Consider the following 21,750-nt stretch of genomic DNA (forward strand, 5'->3'; position numbering starts at 1 on the left):
GCAGCTGGATGTAGACAGTGTGCAGAGCAGAACACTCCGTAACACTATTAGGCTAGGTTCACATTTCCGTTGTTTTGCATCAGTCACATGCGTTGCTTGACAACGGATGACAAAGAAGAGAATTTATTTTCGGACTCCGTTGTGTGCGGGGGGCGGAGCGCGAGGGGGGTGGAGCTGAGGATGTCAGTGCTGCGGTCTTCATGGCTGGTAGGTGTGTGTGTGTGTGTGTGTGTGTTTGTGTGTGTGCATGCGGAGTGCGGGAGGGGGCGGAGCCGAGCGGGGAAGTGTCGGCCTCCCTGCGTAGCCAGGCTAAATATCGGGTAAGCAAAGCACTTTCCTTGGTTACCCGATATTTACCTTGGTTACCAGCTTATATCGCTTAGCGCTGGCTCCCTGCACACGTAACCAGGGTAAATATCGGGTGACTAACCAAAGCACATTGCTTAGTAACCCGATGTGTATCTTGGTTACGTGTGCACGGAGCCAGAGTGAGCATGCGCAGCGAAATCCTATGGATTGCGCTGCTCAAAAAACGTTACAGGCTGCGTTCCTTCCGCCCCGCAGTCAGTCGTTCCACGACTGATCAGTCGGGCGGAGGATGTAACGCAGCATCATCAGTCACAATCCGCCGCTCATACAAGTCTCTGGGAACAACGGAATCCGCTAAACGGATTCTGTTGTTTACCAGAGCAGCGGATTGTGACTGATACAATTTAACGGAAGTGTGAACCTAGCCTTAAGCTGCTGCACTTGTGTACTGTAGATCAGCAAAGGATGAAGCTTTCAACTTCAGTGTATCAAAATACTATCAGAACTTATTTTTAATCAGTACCTGTATGTCGCTCATTTTGGACTTGTGCAGAGTGCCATTATTATCATCCTTCCTTTTTTGTAAGAAGGACCTGTTGCTTCTGCTTACATGTCTTTTTTTTAGTCAAATATTCATTTCTTATTACATTCTAATTCTGCTGTATCTTTTCTTGCATTATGTGGCTTACTTTTTTCTCTTAGAAATTGGTGAATAAATTAACAATTGTTTTCATTATCGAAAAGTTGTGTCCTTGCCCAGTCCCAGTGCTATCAGTGTGGACACTATCAGGAATGTGTTGGCACACTCCTCTTTGAAAAGGGGAATATTAACGCCGGTTTCACAAGACTTACGTTCACGTTCACTTTCTGCAATGTCAAAAGTTTACATACACTAAAGCGGGCTTTACACGCTATGATATTGTTAATGAATTATCGTCGGGGTCACGTTGTTTGTGACGTACATCCGGCGTCATTAACGATATCGTAGCGTGTAACAGTTATGTGCGACCTAAAACGATCGCAAAAGCGGCAAAAATCGTTTGCCGCTGAGAGGTCGTCCTAAAACAAAAAATCGTTTACTTCTAATTAGCGATGTTGTTCCTCGTTCCTGCGGCAGCACACATCGCTATGTGTGACACCGTAGGAGCGACGAACTTCTCCTTACCTGCCTCCACCGGCTATGCGGAAGGAAGGAGGTGGGCGGGATGTTACGTCCCGCTCATCTCCGTCCCTCCGCTTCTATTGGACGCCTGCCGTGTGACGTCGCTGTGACGCCGCATGACCCGCCCCCTTAGAAAGGAGGCGGATCGCCGGCAAGAGCGACGTCGCAGGACAGATAAGTCCGTCTGACAGGGGTAAGCAAGGTTGTGCGCGACAGGCAGCGATTTGCCCGTCTCGCACAACCGACGGGAGCGGGTACAATCGCTTGCGATCTCGCTAGCGAGATTGCAGCGTGTAAAGCCCGCTTAAGGGTGCTATACCTTTAAACAATATGGGACAGTCCATATGATGATGTCACATCTTTGGAAGCTTCTGATAGGTTTATTGGCAACATCTTAGTTAATTAGAGATACAACTGTGGATGTATTTCAATGCACACGTGAAGCACACTGCGTCTTTGTGTAGCATCCTGGGAAAGTCAAAAGAAATCAGCCAAGATCTCAGGAAGAGAGTTGTGGATTTGCACAAATCTCGTTCATCCTTGGGTGCAATTTCCAAATATCTGAAGGTGCCTCGTTCATCTGTACAAACAATTATATGCAAGTACAAACAAGATGGGAATGTCCAGCCATCATACCGCTCAGGAAGGAGATGGGTTCTGTGTACCTGAGAGGAATATGCTTTGGTCTGACATGTGCATATCAACCCAAGAACAAAAGTAAAAGACCTTGTGAAGATGCTGGCAGAAGCTGGTAAGATTGTGTCATTATCCACAGTGAAATGAGTACTGTATCAACATGGGCTGAAAAGCCACTCTGCCAGGACGAAGCCATTACTCCAAAATAAACATAAAAAAGCTAGAATAATTTTTGCAAATGCATACAGAAACAAACACCTTACTTTTTGGAGACATATATTGTGGTCTGAGGAAAATAAAATTGAACAGTTTGGCCATAATGACCATTGTTATGTTTGGAGGAAAAAGGGAGAAGCTTTGAAGCTAAGAACACCATCCCAACTGTGAAACACAGGAGTGGCAGCATCATTTTGTGGGGTAGTTTTGCTGCAGGGAGGACTGGTGCACCTCACAAAATAGATGGCATCATGAGGAAAGAAGATTATGTGGCAATACTGAAGCAACATCTCAAGACATCAGCCAGGAACTTAAAGCTTGGGTGGAAATGGGGCTTCCAAATGGACAATGACTTGAAGCATACTGCGAAACGGGTTACAAGTGGCTTAAGGATAGCAAAGTCAATGTTTTGGAGTGGCCATCACAAAGGCCTGATCTCATTCCTATTGAAAATTTATGTGCAAAGGCGAGCAAGGTGACCTACAGACATGGCTCAGTTACACCAGTTCTGTCAGGAGACAAGGGCCCAAGTTCCTACCAACTATTATGAGAAGCTTGTGGAAGGATATCCAAACCATTTGACCCAAGTCATACAGAGCGGTGGTACCAAATATTAATGAAATGTATGTAAACATTTGTAAACTTCTGGTTTCAATTGTATATAACTGGCCTAAAGTTATCAATTATTTTATACATTTCAACCGTGTTTCTCCGAAAATAAGACCTACTCTGAAAATAAGCCCTAGCAGGATTTTGTGGCCTTTTTGAAGTATGCTTAAAATATAAGCCCTTCTTCAAAAATAAGCCCTAGTTGCGGAACATCATACTAATAGTATTCGAAATAGGGGTTTCAGGATATGTAACTTTTATTGCTGTCCGTTTACTCATTGTGTTGCTGTAAGACCAGAAGTTTATAGTCACATGCAGGCTAGTTAATGGAATGAATTCGCCCCTCCTTCCGCCCGTAATCCCGCCTACCCCTCTGCCATTGTATATGATTGTGCTAACGAAAAAGTAAATATTCATCCCCTTCCCCACCCATAATCCCACCCACACCTCTGCCAGCATCAGTGATTGGAACTTGTGTTAATGAAAAAATGAGTATTCACTCACCCCCTTCTCCACCCACCCCTCTGCTGGCGTCAGTGAATGGAGCTTTTGTTAATGAAAAAATGAATATTCACTTACTTCCCCACCCACTCCTTTGTGGCAGGTGTCATTAATACACTCATACTGTTGTATTACTGCCCGAGGATGGCAGTGCAATGCTCGCATTGGCCGGCTGCTCTCCTCACCCAAGCGCGACAGCTGTATAGAAATACACTCTGACAGGCTCTGGTCAGGAGAGCTGCCTGCCAGTGTAAGCATTGTGCTGTGATCCTCTGGCAGTAATATGTTAGTCTGAGTGAATCACTGATGCCGGCAGAAGGGTGGACAGGGAAGGAGGTGACTATTCATTATATGATTAACACAAGTTCTAATCACTGACACCGGCAGAGGGGTGGGTGAGGTTATGGGTGGGGTAGGGAGTGAATATTCATTTTTTCATTAACACAAAGTCCAATAAGTGACGCAGGAGGGGCTGGATTATGAGCGGAGGAAGCGGTGAATATTAATTTTTCACCCAATTACTGCCATTAATACAAAATATAAGACACCCCCTGAAAATAAGCCCTAGCTTATCTTTTGGAGCCAAAAATAATATAAGGCACTGTCTTATTTTTGGGGAAACCCAGTATGAGGAATGAGAGGCAAAAGGAGCAACGCAGGTAAAGTTGCTGTAGGATTTATATTATATGGGGAATACTAATGTGAGAATTGACGGTTTCACTTTAATCCCATAGATGATTGGCATTTTTGGCATTGATAATTGTAGGTTTTCTTGCAAACAAAACCTTACAAACGTCTAGGTCTGTAGATTTCTTCCATCTCGTAGGATGGAAATAAGATGTAAATGACGAGATCTGGTTTGACTACACTTGTGGCTTTATTTCCAGCTTTACCAGCTTTCCACTTCTACTCCTCGTGAGGAAATCAAGCCGGCCGATACCTGCGAACCACACATCTTTTTTTGTTCAGTAAAGAGATTAAATGACGTCATCGGAATAAAAATAGAACAGTTACCATAGCAACCTGTCTCTCGTCCAAGTCCTAGTTTCTAAGTATAAAACTTAACTTTTAAAATAAATTCTGAAAAGCAAAATATATCGATAAATATAACATACACACACATTTATTTTTATTTATAAATATATATATATATATATATATATATATATATATATATATATATATATACACACAATTTAGTATTTTGCAATGTATCCAGTATTAATGTAGGCGGTCATGTAATTACACCTAGTGACAGATAAGGGCTTTTGCCCTGTAGTGAGATATATGGTATATGTGCAGACATTCATTCACAGTTTTCCTATTCCTAGATAACAAATAATAGCATACCAGAGGGACGAGACTCCTGCTGGCTCTTTTCTTTGTTGATGACAATAGTGTGAGGAAGAAGGGGATTAATTGGTGGGATCAGAGAGACTGACTATTTAATCAAAGAAAACGTCAGGGCATGGAATAAATAAGACATAAATATACACTGGAGCCACTGCTGCTTTCTGACTATGGTCTGGTAAAACATCGGTGGATAGAGCAAAATCAAAACTTAAAGGAGTTGTCCGACATAAACTCCAAAAACAAAAAATTAAGTTAATCTGTGCTGTCTTGTCATATAAAACACCCCCTACATTATTTTTTTGTTTTCTAACTTTTGTTTCTCTTGATTTTTCACTTTATTCTCTGCAGCTCCTTGTTTACATTCAGCACAACCTAACATGACATGTTTGACTGCCAAACCCACAGTCACAGCTGGCACCGCCCCCGGCCTCAGTGTCCAGCCACACCCTCTGCCCGCCCTCTGCACACACACATTCCCTCTTGTCAGTATACTGCCCCAGCACCTGTAGATAAATGAATACTATGTAATGAACATTATATATAGCCCCTAATGTGAGTCTATAGGATACACACACACACACACACACACACACACACACACACACCTAGAGTTATATAATATACATTATCTCACCTCATGCACTCTCTTCTCTCCTACTGCACTGTCTCCTCTGCCCCCCAGCACTCCCCAGTCTCTCACCCCCATGAACTCTCCTCTCTGATCCCCTGCTGTGTCACCCATGAACTCTCTTCTCTGCCCCCCCACTCTGTCAGCCATGCACGCTATTCTCTGCCCCCTCCCCCCCTGCTCGCTCTCCCTTCTCACCCATGCAGCATGCTGTCTCTTCTCCGTGCTGTGATGATTGCAGTGTCCTATACAGAGCTCAGTGCTGTTGTTCGCTGGTGTCAGGTGACATCCCTGCTTCTGACTGTATTTAGAAGCGAGGAGCACAGGAGGCTGCATTCATCACAGAGACAGCACACGGGGGAGGGGGGTCACAGTTGCCCGGGCACCATACAACATAATGAGCTGAGGACTCTGTTGGTAAAACAGCACTCACAGTGTCCTAGACAGAGAGGGCAACCCTGTGTTTGTCCAGCACATACAGGGCACAGATAGCAGCGCACAGGGAGGGGACGGGGCTCATCGCACTGTACTGTACCCGCCCAGCAGGGCGGCAACATGCAGTGACAGATTTGCATGTCAACATGGTCCTGCCCATGTTGACATGAAATGACCGGAAGTAGCAAAATCACAGCAGGAGCAGTCACATGATCCCTTTGAGCCTGGGGAGAGGGGCTGACAGCAGGACAGGTAAGTGGTCACTATCTACTTACCTGCCCCAATGTAGCCCAATAGTGTAAATAATAAAAAAAGCAAAATAAGCCGGATAACCCCTTTAAAGGAAATGTCTTTTTTTCCTGATTTAGTATATGTATTGTTTTGCTGATATTTTACATTTTACTATAGACCTTATATTCAATTCAAGCCTTTTGTAGTCTCTTCTCCATTTTCATGATAGAAAAGAAGTGTGACCCATTGGGTAGGTTCACGAGACCATTTTCTCCAAATTGAAGAAATGGTCCTATTATTCTGATCAGGTTTTAATCTAAAGGCTGCTTTACACGCTGCGACATTGGTCAAGCGATCTCGTTGGGGTCACGGAATTTGTGACGCACATCCAGCCGTTTTAGCGATGCCGTTGCGTGTGACACCTTTGAGCGATTTTGCATTGTTGCAAAAACATGCAAAATCGCTCATCGGTGACATGGGGGTCCATTCTCAAATATCGTTGCTTAAGCAGTAACGAAGTTGTTCCTCGTTCCTGCGGCAGCACACATCGCTTCGTGTGACACCACAGGAACGAGGAACCTCTCCTTACCTGCCTCCCGCCCGCAATGCGGAAGGAAAGAGGTGGGCGGGATGTTCGTCCCGCTCATCTCCGCCCCTCCACTTCTATTGGGCGGCAGTTCAGTGATGCTGCTGTGACGTCGCTGTGACGCTGAACAAACTGCCCCCTTGGAAAGTAGGCGTTTCGCCGTTCACAGCGACGTCGCAGAGCAGCTAAGTAGTGTGACGGGTCTGGGCGATGTTGTGCGCTACGGGCAGCGATTTGCCCATGTCGCACAACCGATGGGGGCGGGTACCTACGCTAGCGATATCAGTCACGATATCGCAGCGTGTAATGCGGCCTTTAGTCTGATCAGAGTATCATCGGTTTTTCTCGCACATGGAGAAAAAAAACCAAAACATTTCTCCAACTTATCTGTTATGTCAGTTCATGAACATTGGTCTGAACTCGGATGTCATTTGAGTTCGGTCCAGTTTTATTTCACAAACCCATACACTTGCATTGCCGATTTTGATTTGACACTTGGATCAAAATCAGACTTCTATATGATTTTTTCCACAGATTGAATGTTCGGACGTGTGCACATCCACATGGAATGTCATAGATCCGAGAGCTATCCATGGTTTTAAAACAGTCAGTCATGTGTATGAGCCTATAATCTGATCTGCTCTCTTTGTGTTTGTTAACTTTAACCTCTCCCCTCCTGAGTGATTTTCCGTTTTTCACACTTTGGTTTTTCCACCCCTTCTTCCAAGAGCCATGCTTCAATTCTTTTTCTAATAAGCTTCTCAATAATTCCTTTGCGCACCCTGTCATAACTGTACATTACAGTCATGATTATGACCCAGCACCATTGAAGAATGGCTACAGAGAGAAAGTAAAGTTATGTTCTCCCTGCAGCCGCTCACTTCCAGCCTTTAGAGTAGTTACAGTACCCATTCACTATACTGTGAGCGCCCTATTATTACTCCCCTGCTCCTTGTCTAGTGAGATTATTGTTACAGCTAGAGATTAGTGAGCATGACGCTTGGTGTTTGTACCGAACACAAACTTTACAAAAAAGAACAGAGTTCAGGTGCTTTACATATGCAAACCACAAGTGTGAGCATCGCTGTGCTCGGTACGCTAGGTGCTCAGCCTAATGAGAGCCGCTTGCAGTGTGACTGGATGTAATGGGCACCAAAAAATTAAAAAACCCTGTCCACCCTTCCACGGAAGTGATCTGTTTATGGTTGGCTGCGTGTGAGCGGAGACCTGAACTGCCCAATTAGTGACTTCCATTGGGGTTCGGGTCAAGTTCCAGTCCCAAACCAAACGTTATGTAAAGTCCGTCCCAACCAAACTTTCATGGGTCTGCTCATCTCTATTGTACTTACAGCCCACTGCACCAATGAGTAAAAGCAAGTGGATGCAGTTAGAATGTGACTTTGTTTTCTACCTGTAGCTGCTTTTCCACAAACATGGTTTAACATTGCATTCACCTGTACATTACCACTATGTCTAAAGCAGGCTTTACACGCTACAATATATCTAACGATGTGTCAGCGGGGTCACGTCGTAAGTGACGCACATCCGGCATCGTTAGTAACGTAGTTGCGTGTGACAGCTACGTGCGATTGCGATTGAACGTAAAACCGTTCATCGCATACACGTCGTTCATTTGCTAAAAATTGCATGTTGGGTTGTTCAATGTTCCCGAGGCAGCCCACATCGCAGTGTGTGACACCCCGGGAACGATGAACACATCTTACCTGCGTCCTGCCGGCAATGCGGAAGGAAGGAGGTGGGCGGGATGTTTACGTCCCGCTCATCTCCGCCCCTCCGCTTCTATTGGCCGGCTGCCGTGTGATGTCGCTGTGACGCTGAACGTCCCTCCCACTGCAGGAAGTGGATGTTCGCCGCCCACATCGAGGTCGTATGGAAGGGTAAGTACGTGTGACGGGAAATAATCGTTTGTGCGACACGGTCAACAAATTGAATGTGCCGCACATACGATGGAGGCATGTCACATTGCATATGATATCGTATGCAAAATCGTAAGGTGTAAAGCAGGCTTAAAGGAAAATAGTCTCTTTTGCAAACAGGTTTCTTAAAAAATACTCTCCTAAAAAAAGTGTCAAAAACTGCTTCAAAACATGTTGCTTTTTTCTGTGAATATATGCCAATAGAGAGACAACCCATTACATGGAATGGGCATTATATAATTCCTAATCTACCCTGTTGTAGTTCTTCAGGGAGATTGAACACTTTGTGCCAGGTTTCCCAATGGTCCGTAGCACTGGGGGTTCAGAGAGACACTGTGCCATCTGCATATTCTCAGGAGAACATTCTGCCAAGACCTGATGTTCAATGCAGAAAGACAAGCCCGGACGCCTGCCCCAAAGGGGCTACAGGGAGGACGCACATGACTGAGGAGGGATGCTAGGCCCCAGGGTAGTGAAGGGTTAAGGTGTTGTGCTTTTGTGCAGGAAGGTGTGGGGTGGAGCTTTGGGGGGATATGGGGTCATGTGAGTGGGTAGGGAGTGGTCAGTTGTGGGATGGATATATAGGGCAGAACGGTGGGGGGGATGGTCATTCCTTACCTGGCAGACGTCCGGAATCGTCCCGCCCTCCCGCCCTATTTTAGGATCTTCTGGAGATCAACATGGAGAAGAGAAGAAGAGGATTGACCTTGTTGCAGCAGTCGGCGGAAAGCAGGGGGGTATTTGAAGTCGATGGATTGCACAAAGAGCGGTGGGGGTGAACCCAGTGCAGGAGCGGGTTACCCCTGGTGGTGCAATGGTATACTTGGTTAAGGTGGGTCCCTGCTGTGCTGGGCCACAGCGGGGCATGTTAACGGGGTCCCTGCTGGGCTGGGTCCCAGCAGGACATTGGTTGGGCAACACTCGGCTGGGTGTCCACGAGCCGGTGTGGTGCGGCTGAGGGCACGTGTTGGAGCTGGTATTGCATTCATGTACAATGGACTCTTCATTTACCCCCCTTCCTTTGCTGGTGGTTGTTTATGGGATATTACTACGTTTATGGATAAAATGTTATTGCTTGTTTTGGTGTTAATAAACGGGGCTGCTGTGGCCTTTTACATCCAACGTCACGCAGTCGTGTCTTATTTTAGGTTAAGGAGGGGTAAGCGTGGGTTTTGGGATGGGTCATTACAGTGAAGCCATCATTCAGACTTTCCTAAGTCAAGCCACTGTAAAACCTAATTACATGCAAAAATTCCCCCCCCCAATTTAATACCATGGCTTAGGAAGCGGAGTTTTGTATGGAGGGGATTTTTCGTTGTATGATTATCTCTTTAGCATCAATGTGGAGGGGAAACTTTGGCCAGTGAATATTTGGACCTGGTTGAAAAATGAGTACTGGACTAATTTGGGGTACGAGGAATCCTAAAATATGTAAATGGTTTACAAAATTTTGTTTTTATCTTTTGTTATCTTGGCTGTGTCTGAATATTGTCTGTATTGAGAGTATTGTTATTCTCTGTATTGTTTTATATACAGAAATAGGAGTACAACATATTCCGCAACAAATGACTACATTTCCAATGACTCAGGCCTCGTTTCCTCGGCTTTTAATCTGTGGAACAGGATCTGTAGTGGAGATTAATGGAGGGACAGAACAATACATTGCATTCTAAGCATTAGGCGATTCAGCATTTCATGGCTTTCTGAGAGTAAACACTTTAAAGCTTCATTAGGGCTGTTCTGCATGCAAAAGGGTTTCAGGTGGAAAAAGCGCTTTGTTTGCTGTTTGGGGAATTCATTAATTCTGCTGTCCTAGAGTCTGGCTGTCACTATTCTCCATATACACGCCACAAAACATAAGGCGTTTTATGCATGACGGGACATTGGCCGCCGCTCACAGCCAGGCATACTGAAGACGATCACTAGAGTTTTGTGCTTTTCCTGGAAGTGTCCCTACACGGTGAACCCAGGGATATATGAGACTGAAAAACAATTAAAAAACCATCGCTTTTGTCTGTGAACCATGATACTGCTGGAAGTGCGGAACCACTGAACATGAATAATACATACGCAGGGAGATTACACACCAAGACCACTATCATTGTATTCTAGGAGTGCTTCACCAGTGTAAACCCTAAAGAAATGCATTTATCAACACACTGGAGTTTTTATATATTGTATCCTTTCTCTGTAAAAATAGCTTTACACTGTAGGGTGTACAGATAAGCTGTAATTCATAGGAAGTAATACAATTTGGTTTAGAAATCCTGAAGCAAGGTTTATTTTTATTCTTTGCACAATTGCTTGTAAACTATAAAAAAAAAAAAAAAAAATCACTGAGCTGTGAAGAATGGGTATAAGGATAAAGCTCCTCGTACCATACAAAGCCATTCCAACTCCAGTCACATAGGACAACTATTGTGTAACTTGAATGAGTTGCCCCTTTCTTCCTCCCCATTAACTTCTATGAAGCTCTCGATATATTGGAATGCATCCTTTGTGGACTATTTCACATAGGAACACTGGCCCACAAAGAATAAAAAGTGTTTTCCCATCCTATAAAGTCATAGTATACTGTTAGTGTGATGCCCTGGACCCCAGGGGTCACAGAATAACATCACACACATACACACCCCCCTTCCCTGGTAGGGAACACCCGTCAAACAAAACCCTTGTTGCCTCCCTCCAGGGTCTGATGTCCACACCAGGTGGGGCGGAGCCATGCGGTTGGCCCCACCCACCGAGGAGTTCACAGGCCTGGAGGTGGGAAAAGTAGTCAGGTTCAGTTTGGAGTTGAGTGTGGGGAGTTGAAGTGAGAGGAGGAAAGTCTGTGTGTGTCTGGGTCAGAGCCCAGGCAACATCAGCAAGGTCGGCAGACGGTGGTGGCCGTCTGCAGGAGTTAGTGGACGTCTGCGGAACCGTAGGACCGGGGTCTTGCGTTGGCCCGCCGGTACCGAACCGGGGAGCGGAGTGAAGCTAAGCACCAAGGCAGGGTACTCAGACCCCGACTAGGCTTGGAAGCCCCCGTAAAGGTCAAATTCTCTGATTGCGGTCTGGACCTCAGGGGTTCATTCCAACCCAAGTCCCGTCAGAAGGCAACAGCCCAACCCGTCCGGATAAGAGCCACCGGCAACGACCAGAGATCCAAGGGCCAGCGCCTGCGGGCAAAACGGGCTCTCCCGACACGTACAAGCCGGGGAGCGGACCACCCGTGGGAATCCATAGGGGTCAAACACTTACACACAGGTGCAGGGAAAGACAGCCGCCATCAACCCGTTCGGGGAGAGTGAAGATGCTGCAGCCGACTGCAGCCCCGTCCATCCAGCCGTTTGGTTTACCAGAGACTCTGTTATTGACTACCTGAGTGAGTACACCAGTGCCATCCGCCACAGCACTGCACTGTATCGCTGCCCCGCTTCCGCGCTGCCTCCCCGCATCGGCACCTGCACCTAGCCCCTACCCACCAACGTCCATCCAACCAAACCTCTCCCCAACCGCCCCTACCCACGGAGGGGCCAACACCTCAGCTGCTCCCCGCCATCGCTCCCGGGAACCCCCGTCACCAGCAGCGGTGGTGCCCACCATCACCACAACCCCGTGGGTGGCGTCACAACCGACATCCCACCACCAAACCTTTCCCCTTTTCACTCGTGGTCGAGTAGGCGCTGCTCGAGCCCCCGGGTCCGGCCCCGTGCTCGAGCCATCGAGGAGCAGAAGCACCGGACCCGAGCACCAGAGATTCCCCAGGCGAGCGGAGTTCCCAAAACCCCTCTCCGCCCGCGACACTAGCATACGCCATTTCTTTATGAACTGTGGCAGTCCCAAGTTTTGGGTCCTCTATGAATGCTGAGAATGAAGGAGATGTAAATTCTGCTGCGGAGCTGCATTCCCCTTAAAGTGAATCTGGCACCAGGTTTTTGCGCCCCAATGTGAGAGCAGCATAATGTAGAGACAGAGACCCTAATACAAGCGATGTGTCACTTACTGAGATGTTTGCTGTCACTATGATAAAATCACTGTTTTCTCTGCTGCAGATCTAGCAGGTATACAGAACTCATGAATATGCTGGACTACCTGACAGTACGCCAAGTAGTCCTCTAATGATAATCTACTACTAATTAATTAGTGATTTTATGAAAACTACACTAAGTAGCTCATTAAGTAACACATCACAGGAATCAGGGTTTCTTTTTTTCTTCATGCTGCTCTCAGATTAGGTGTCAAAAACCTTAACATTGTCCATGCATAGCACCAATGGTCAAGGTGTTCCAATATCCGCTAAAATCTGGCTTAACAAAAAAAAATACATAACCCTTCCCCATATATTACAGGTTACAAGACCTCACTTTAGCTGCAAATACTGTATCAGTCGTACAGAGCTCATATTAAGGCCTCCTTCACACATACGTGTAAAAAACACATGTGTTGCATGGTCCGTTTTGGACATCCATTTAGTCATCCATGTGCCATCGGTGTGATCGATACCAGAAAAAAACGTATAATACTGACAATTGACAGCTGGTATCAAGCCCTGGTAATTGTAGTGGGTGGGATTCTAGCAGACACCCCCATTACTAAGCCAGTAATTGGAAATAAAAAAAAAATTGCTATTTGAACATATACCCCCCCACTACACCCCTCGTTCATCAATTTATTTTAGCAAAAAAGGTCTGCTATAATCCATATAGAGGTGCCAGGACACTCCCCAAAAACGAACCAGAAAGACATAAAAAGAGAAAATTAGTAAAGAAATAAAGACAAGAGACTCCCTCATTCACCAATTTATTTTTCTGCAAAGTCCCTAATCCAGGTCTGCTCTCATCCATATCGAAGTCCCACAATGTTACCAGACTTAGTGTCCCAGCCAGTGAAGAACAGAACTTTCCCTTTAGGCTTTAACAGCAGCCACTGCTGGCTCACACACTGTGCTTGATGATAACCACGGCAGTGAACTGTGATGACCTCATGAGGTCACTGCAGATCACAGTATGTAAGTCGCACAGCAGCGTGTGATATGCAGTGGGCAGTGACGTGGTGAACTCATGACATCACAGTTATCGGCATTCACTTTGTGTCAGACCCACCACTGGCGGTGAACTGCGGTGAACTCATGCCACCACCGCTTATCACTGCCTGCGGCAGCTCACATGCTACTGTGTGACCCACATGCTGTGACCTGCGGTGACCTTATGAATTATTTGATATTATAAATTTTCTTATTATTATATTAAAGAAATCTGTCAGTAGTATCAACCCTTCTAAGCAGTCTATATGGGCATGCAGGTCATAGGAAGCTGAAGAAAAAGATACATTGATATTTGTGATCTGATGACTTATTATAGAGAAATCCATATTTATCTTATATATAAATTGAGAATCTGCCTCCAGTTCTTATTTTCAATAAAAGGAGTTAACCCTGTGAGACATGTAATTGATACAGAACCATAGTTTTTTGTCTTCTTACAAACACATTAGCAGCTGCAGCTCTCACAGCTCTGCTGTATTGTAACACTGTCGTCTGCCTGTGAGCTGGAAACTGAAGCTTAGAGAAACTTGCAGATGTGTCAGTAATAATCACACACAGCTCTGCAGCAGAGAGCGGCCAACACATTTCACACTGGTAACACCTGTAAAAAAAAAATCCCCAAATCCATATTAGAATTGCGGGGGGTGGGGGGTTGAGTGTTCACAATTTCTCTCCATTTGGAATTTTCCCCACATTTTCCAATACACTATATGGTAAAATGAATGGTGTCATTCAAAAGTACAACTCGTTCCTCAAAAAATAAACCCTTATGTAACCTATATGTATGTCCTTGACATACAGTCAGGGCCAGAAATATTTGGACAGTGACACAAGTTTTGTTATTTTAGCTGTTTACAAAAACATGTTCAGAAATACAATTATATATATAATATGGGCTGAAAGTGTACACTCCCAGCTGCAATATGAGAGTTTTCACATCCAAATCGGAGAAAGGGTTTAGGAATCATAGCTCTGTAATGCATGGCCTCCTCTTTTTCAAGGGACCAAAAGTAATTGGACAAGGGACTCTAAGGGCTGCAATTAACTCTGAAGGCATCTCCCTCATTAACCTGTAATCAATGAAGTAGTTAAAAGGTCTGGGGTTGATTACAGGTGTGTGGTTTTGCATTTGGAAGCTGTTGCTGTGACCAGACAACATGCGGTCTAAGGAACTCTCAATTGAGGTGAAGCAGAACATCCTGAGGCTGAAAAAAAAGAAAAAATCCATCAGAGAGATAGCAGACATGCTTGGAGTAGCAAAATCAACAGTCGGGTACATTCTGAGAAAAAAGGAATTGACTGGAGAGCTTGGGAACTCAAAAAGGCCTGGGCGTCCACGGGTGACAACAGTGGTGGATGATCGCCGCATACTTTCTTTGGTGAAGAAGAACCCGTTCACAACATCAACTGAAGTCCAGAACACTCTCAGTGAAGTAGGTGTATCTGTCTCTAAGACAACAGTAAAGAGAAGACTCCATGAAAGTAAATACAAGGGGTTCACATCTAGATGCAAACCATTCATCAATTCCAAAAATAGACAGGCCAGAGTTAAATTTGCTGAAAAACACCTCATGAAGCCAGCTCAGTTCTGGAAAAGTATTCTATGGACAGATGAGGCAAAGATCAACCTGTACCAGAATGATGGGAAGAAAAAAGTTTGGAGAAGAAAGGGAACGGCACATGATCCAAGGCACACCACATCCTCTGTAAAACATGGTGGAGGCAACGTGATGGCATGGGCATGCATGGCTTTCAATGGCACTGGGTCACTTGTGTTTATTGATGACATAACAGCAGACAAGAGTAGCCGGATGAATTCTGAAGTGTACAGGGATATACTTTCAGCCCAGATTCAGCCAAATGCCGCAAAGTTGATCGGACGGCGCTTCATAGTACAGATGGACAATGACCCCAAGCATACAGCCAAAGCTACCCAGGAGTTCATGAGTGCAAAAAAGTGGAACATTCTGCAATGGCCAAGTCAATCACCAGATCTTAACCCAATTGAGCATGCATTTCACTTGCTCAAATCCAGACTTAAGACGGAAAGACCCACAAACAAGCAAGACCTGAAGGCTGCGGCTGTAAAGGCCTGGCAAAGCATTAAGAAGGAGGAAACCCAGCGTTTGGTGATGTCCATGGGTTCCAGACTTAAGGCAGTGATTGCCTCCAAAGGATTCGCAACAAAATATTGAAAATAAAAATATTTTGTTTGGGTTTGGTTTATTTGTCCAATTACTTTTGACCTCCTAAAATGTGGAGTCTTTGTAAAGAAATGTGTACAATTCCTACAATTTCTATCAGATATTTTTGTTCAAACCTTCAAATTAAACGTTACAATCTGCACTTGAATTCTGTTGTAGAGGTTTCATTTCAAATCCAATGTGGTGGCATGCAGAGCCCAACTCGCGAAAATTGTGTCACTGTCCAAATATTTCTGGACCTAACTGTATATGCTGCGCGTGTGTGTATGTGTATATAAATTTATATACAGCCCGGGCAAAAATTGAGACCACTGCAAAATTGTCAGTTTTTCTGATTTTTCTCTCAAATAATGCAAAGAAAACAAGTTCAGAATCATTTAGAAACGACAATACTAATAATGTTTTAACTCAAGAGGAGTTCAGAAATCAATATTTTGTGGAATAACCATGATTTTTAATCACAGCGTTCATGCGACTTGGCATGCTTTCCACCAGTCTTTCACACTGCTTTTGGGTGACCTTATGCCACTCCTGGTGCAAAAAAGTAAGCAGTTCTTCTTTGTTTGATGGCTTGTGACTATTCATCTTCCTCTTGATTACAATCCAGAGGTTTTCAATGGGGTTCAGGTCTGGAGATTGGGCTGGCCATGACAGGGTTTTGATGTGGTGATCCTTCATCCACACATTGATTGAACTAGCTGTGTGTCATGGTGCATTGTCCTGCTGGAAAAAACAGTCCTCAGAGTTGGGGAACATTGCCTGAGCAGAAGGAAGCAACTGTTTTTCCAGGAAAACCTTGTATGCGGCTTGATTCATACGTCCTTCGCAAAGTTTAATCTGCCCAATTTTTAGAGTAAAGTAATCTTCTTTGATGAGTCTAATTTTCAGCTTTGCCCAACATCTAGTGGTCTAATGGTTAGACGGAGACCTGGGGAGGCGTACAAGCCACAGTGTCTTGCACCCACTGTGAAATTTGGTGGAGGATCGGTGATGATCTGTGGATGCTGGCAAGGCTGGAATTGTAATTAAGAAAGAACACAAGTTATTGAAACGTAGTCTGTGTGACACGTACAGTATATCATTCACAATACATGAATAAATATTTATAAACATTTAAAAACAAGCAAAAATAATAAAGAAAAATAAAAATTAAGAAAAAAATTATAAGTAATAAACTACAGTATGTGGCAGAATGTCATTCAAAAGTACAACTCATCACGCAAAAAACAAGCCCTGATATGGGTTAGTGGACAGAAGAATAAAAAAAAGTTATGGCACTGGGAGAAAAGAAGGGAGGAAAAGACAAAAACAGACATTTAGAAATTGGCCCCGACATGAAGGGGTTTAGAGATGGGAATGTGTCTGGATATATGATTACCTTGATACTAAACTTTATTTTCATATATGAGCGTTCTCTCTTAGGTTGATGTTAGCTGCTGCTTATCCTAAAATCTGATGCCAAACTGAAATGTGAACTTTCTCTTTGTAGATGACTCTGGGGATGATGAGCCAAGTTCACAGTCTGACAAGAGCGAGCTGCACACCTCGCTGAAGTCTCTGACCAGTAAGCTAGATGACCTCAGTACATGCAACGACCTGATCGCTAAGCATGGAGCAGCACTGCAGCGCTCCCTGAGTGAGCTGGAGAGCCTAAAATTGCCGGCAGAGAGCAGCGAGAAGATCAAGTCTGTAAATGAAAGGGCCACTCTCTTCAGGATTACTTCAAATGCGATGATCAATGTGAGTCTTGTTCAAACGTTTAATTTTGTTCTTTAAATACATAACCTTTTATTGTATACCGGCATACTGCTGGGAAGGCAGCAGAGGCAGCCCGCTAGAGAGCATCGGATTATCCTTACCGGGGGCATTACTTCAGGGAAGTGCTCATCTGACTAGTCCTCACCGCAAGATATCTCCGCAGTGCCACAGAGGCCCAAGAAGAGGAAACTGTGGCGTCTGCACCCCTCTGTGTCATTATCAGGTCACTTTGGTTGCTAATATAGCATTGTCACAGTTAGTGCATTACCTCGAAGGTGGTGTCGTACCGTGCTAACTTCCTTGAGTTCTTCAAACAAAATTAATCATTTTAATGTAAATTGTAGGTGTATATTTGGGATTCATTTATTTCAATAGCAATTTAAGTATTTATAATTTACTAAATTAAATGGGTTGTCTCAAGTTCATAAATAAGGGAAATTTGCAAAGTGCTTGAAATTTGGCGATTTTTATATAGTGTACAGCTTGTTGTCTAGGTTATCTGCCACCCTGCAGTCCCAGTATGGCCAGTTACATTGTCAAAGAAGATATGGTATGAGAAGGCTCTATACCTTATTGTCCTCAACCTGTGGCTCTCAGGCCCATGACATGTGGCTCTCCGCTGTATTCCAGCTTGGTGAATTAGCAACAGGTCTTGCAAACGGCTATGAAGAGCAGTTTTGCAGATAGTGACTTTTGTGAGAAGCCTCACATAGAAGAGCAGATCTGAATGGGGGTTGGGTAGAAACCTCTGGATCTGGGTATACTGCCTCAGTGTGATTTATGTGGAAAAGTTTTGGCTGTCATTATAGCGGTGATGGTGGCTCTGGTTGTCACTACTGTGAGGAGTGGGGGGAGGAAACAGGAGCTAAATGTGGCTCACAACCTTCTGTCAGAGTTGAATGTGGCTTGCAACCCTCTTTCAAAGCTGGATGTGGGTCACGACCCTCTCTCAGAGCTCAGTGTGGCTCCTGACTCTTGATCAGAGCTGAATGTGGCTCGCTACCCTCTCTCAGAGCTGAATGTGGCTCGTGATCCTTGGCCAGAGTTGAATGTAGCTCCTGACCCTCTCTCAGAGCTGAATGTGGCTCACAACCCTCGGTCAGAACTGAATGTAGCTTATGAACCTTTGTCAGAGCTGAATGTGGCTCACGACCCTCTGTCAGAGCTGAATGTGGCTCTCATGGTCAGAAAGGTTGGGGACCACTGCCTTAGAGCCTACTTGCACCACACTGATGCTGGTGGAATCACTGGATCTAACTGTCTTCATTCCTGCTGCACAGAGAAAGCTTCCTGTGCTAACCAAATGGGAGAGCGCTCCATTCAGACCAGCTGCACAACCATGCTACTCAACTGCTAATTTTCAGGAGCGCTCTGCACCATCTGCAGGAAGCCGGGGGTCTGCAGTGGTGAGCTCCTGAAACAACATCTTGAGACAACCGCTTTAGCAGGATTACACAATGGAGTAACAAATGACTTTAAGACCAGACTGCACATGGACACATACAGTGCCTTGCGAAAGTATTCGGCCCCCTTGAATTTTTCAGGCTTTTCCCACATTTTAGGCTTCAAATATAAAGATACAAATTTTAATGTTATGGTGAAGAATCAACAAATGGGACACAATTGTGAAGTTGAATGAAATGTATTGCTTATTTTAAACTTTTTTAAAAAATAAATAATGAAAAGTGGGGCGTGCAATATTATTCGTCCCCTTTAGTTTAATACTTTGTGCACCACCTTTTGCTGGATTACAGCTGCAAGTCGCTTGGGGTATGTCTCTATCAGTTTTGAACATCTGAAATTCTTGCCAATTCTTCCTTTGCAAAAGCTGGAGCTGAGTGAGGTTGGATGGAGAGCGTTTGTGAACAGCAGTTTTCAGCTCTCTCCACAGATTGTCGATTGGATTCAGGTCTGGACTTTGACTTGGCCATTCTAACACCTGGATATGTTTATTTGTGAACCATTCCATTGTAGATTTTGCTTTATGTTTGGGATCATTGTCTTGTTGGAAGACAAATCTCCTTCCCAGTCTCAGGTCTTTTGCAGACTCCAACAGGTTTTCTTCAAGAATGGTCCTATATTTGGCTCCATCCATCTTCCCATCAATTTTACCATCTTCCCTATCCCTGTTGAAGAAAAGCAGGCCCAAACCATGATGGTGTGTTCAGGGTGATGAGCTGTGTTGCTTTTACGCTAAACATATCGTTTAGCATTTTCCCCAAATAGTTCCATTTTGGTTTCATCTGACCACAGCACCTTCTTCCACATGATTGGTGTGTCTCCCAGGTGGCTTGTGGCAAACTTTAAATAACACTTTTTATGGATATCTTTGAGAAATGGCTTTCTCTTTGCCACTCTTCCATAAAGGCCAGATTTGTGCAGTGTACGATTGATTGTTGTCCTATGGACAGACTCTCCCACCTCAGCTGTAGATCTCTGCAGTTTATCCAGAGTGATCAGGGGCCTATTGGCTGCATCTCTGATCAGTCTTCTCCTTCTTTGAGATGAACGTTTGGATGGACGGCCGGGTCTTTGTAGATTTGCAGGGGTATAATACTCCTCCATTTCAATATGATCGCTTGCACAGTGCTCCTTGGATGTTTAAAGTTTTGGAAATCTTTTTGTAACCAAATCCGGCTTTAAACTTCTCCACAACAGTATCACAGACCTGCCTGTTGTGTTCCTTGGTCTTCATGATGCTATCTGCGCTTTAAACAGAACACTGAGAATATCACAGTGCAGGGGCATTTATACGGAGACCTCATTACACACAGGTGGATTATATTTATCATCATCAGTCATTTAGGACAACATTGGATCATTCAGAGATCTTCAATGAACTTCTGGAGTGAGTTTGCTGCACTGAAAGTAAAGGGGCTGAATAATTGCACGCCACACTTTTCAGTTATTTACTTTTTAAAAAAGTTTAAAACAAGAAATAAATTTCGTTCAACTTCACAATTATGTCCCATTTGTTGTTGATTCTTCACCATAACATTCAAAATTTTATCTTTATATTTGAAGCCTGAAATGTGGGAAAAGGTTGAAAAATTCAAGGGCGCTGAATACTTTTGCAAGGCACTGTATGTCTGCATAGAATCTCTATCCACAAAATAAAGGCAAATTGCAAAAATGCTTAGTTTTTCTTTTAGTTGAACATTAAGGGGGTTGTCCAGGCTGAAATGAAAAGTCTGTAGTGACTCTGAGACTGCAAACTGCTCAATCATGACTGAGTGTAATGCACACACTATCACTGTTCCTTGTGTGACGTGATCACATACATTCATTCAAATAACCACCCACCTGCACTGGGAATACAAGGGAATCATGACAGTGTGCATAGCAGCATGAACTGGTAAAAATCGCAGCGCGCACTGGTCTCTTTTGTGCATTGGGTGAGTCTCGCCTATTCAATTCTATGGGTGCACAAAAAAAAAATAGGATCCCATAGGGACCATCCGTATAGCAACAGATTTTTACAGATACATTGGAATTCTAAACATAGGAAACTGTATTTTGTCTTGAAATTTTTTTCTAACTCCTGATGTATAAAAACAAAGTGCCATATGGATTGCATACAGATTCGGTAGCAATACAGATAAGAAATAATTCTTTCTTTCTGTATGAAAATCAGACAGTATTTTGTATTCGCTGATGTAAACTTAGCTGTGGGCTGAGTTTTGTGCTGCAGATATAGAACATGAAGTCCCTTAATATTGTTGCACAGTTTAGGAAATTATGTAACAAATTGTAAGGAAAGGGCGGCTCTGGGTGCGGATTTCCATGTGTGTAAGTGTGCAGTGCTGGGTGAGCAGTAGAGCTGAAAGTACAATACTTTATAATGAATTGATAGAAAGCAAGATAAATGGGAGATAAGAAGTAAGTATGGTAAGGCTAGTTTCACACTTGCGTTGGGCGAAATCCGCTGGGTCCGTTGCTGCGTCGTTTTGACTCATCCGTTATTTTTGTGGTGTCAACGGATGCAACGGATCCGTTATTTCAGAGGAATCCGTTAGCTTATCCCTGTGAAATAACGGACCCGTTGCATCTGTTTGGCGTCCGTTAGGCGTCCGTCTAACGGAATGCTTCGCCTCGTTTTTTTTAAAAAAAATTTCATTTTGGGCATGCTCAGTAGAAATTAGCAGAATCCAGCAACGGA

The 21,750-nt window shown here is 44.3% G+C and overlaps 1 protein-coding gene across 3 annotated transcripts in view; it reads left to right on the forward strand.

Moving 5' to 3' along the window:
* Positions 1-21,750, forward strand: part of OSBP2 (oxysterol binding protein 2) — a 326,746-nt gene that overhangs the window by 183,433 nt on the left and 121,563 nt on the right. For all 3 annotated transcript variants that reach the window (XM_075324438.1, XM_075324455.1, XM_075324447.1), the window contains one exon: positions 17,323-17,573. In XM_075324438.1, coding sequence (XP_075180553.1) covers positions 17,323-17,573 — 251 coding nt within the window. The remainder of the gene's footprint in view (positions 1-17,322; positions 17,574-21,750) is intronic.

Source organism: Anomaloglossus baeobatrachus, chromosome 1, assembly GCF_048569485.1.
Source record: "Anomaloglossus baeobatrachus isolate aAnoBae1 chromosome 1, aAnoBae1.hap1, whole genome shotgun sequence".
NCBI lineage: Eukaryota > Metazoa > Chordata > Amphibia > Anura > Aromobatidae > Anomaloglossus > Anomaloglossus baeobatrachus.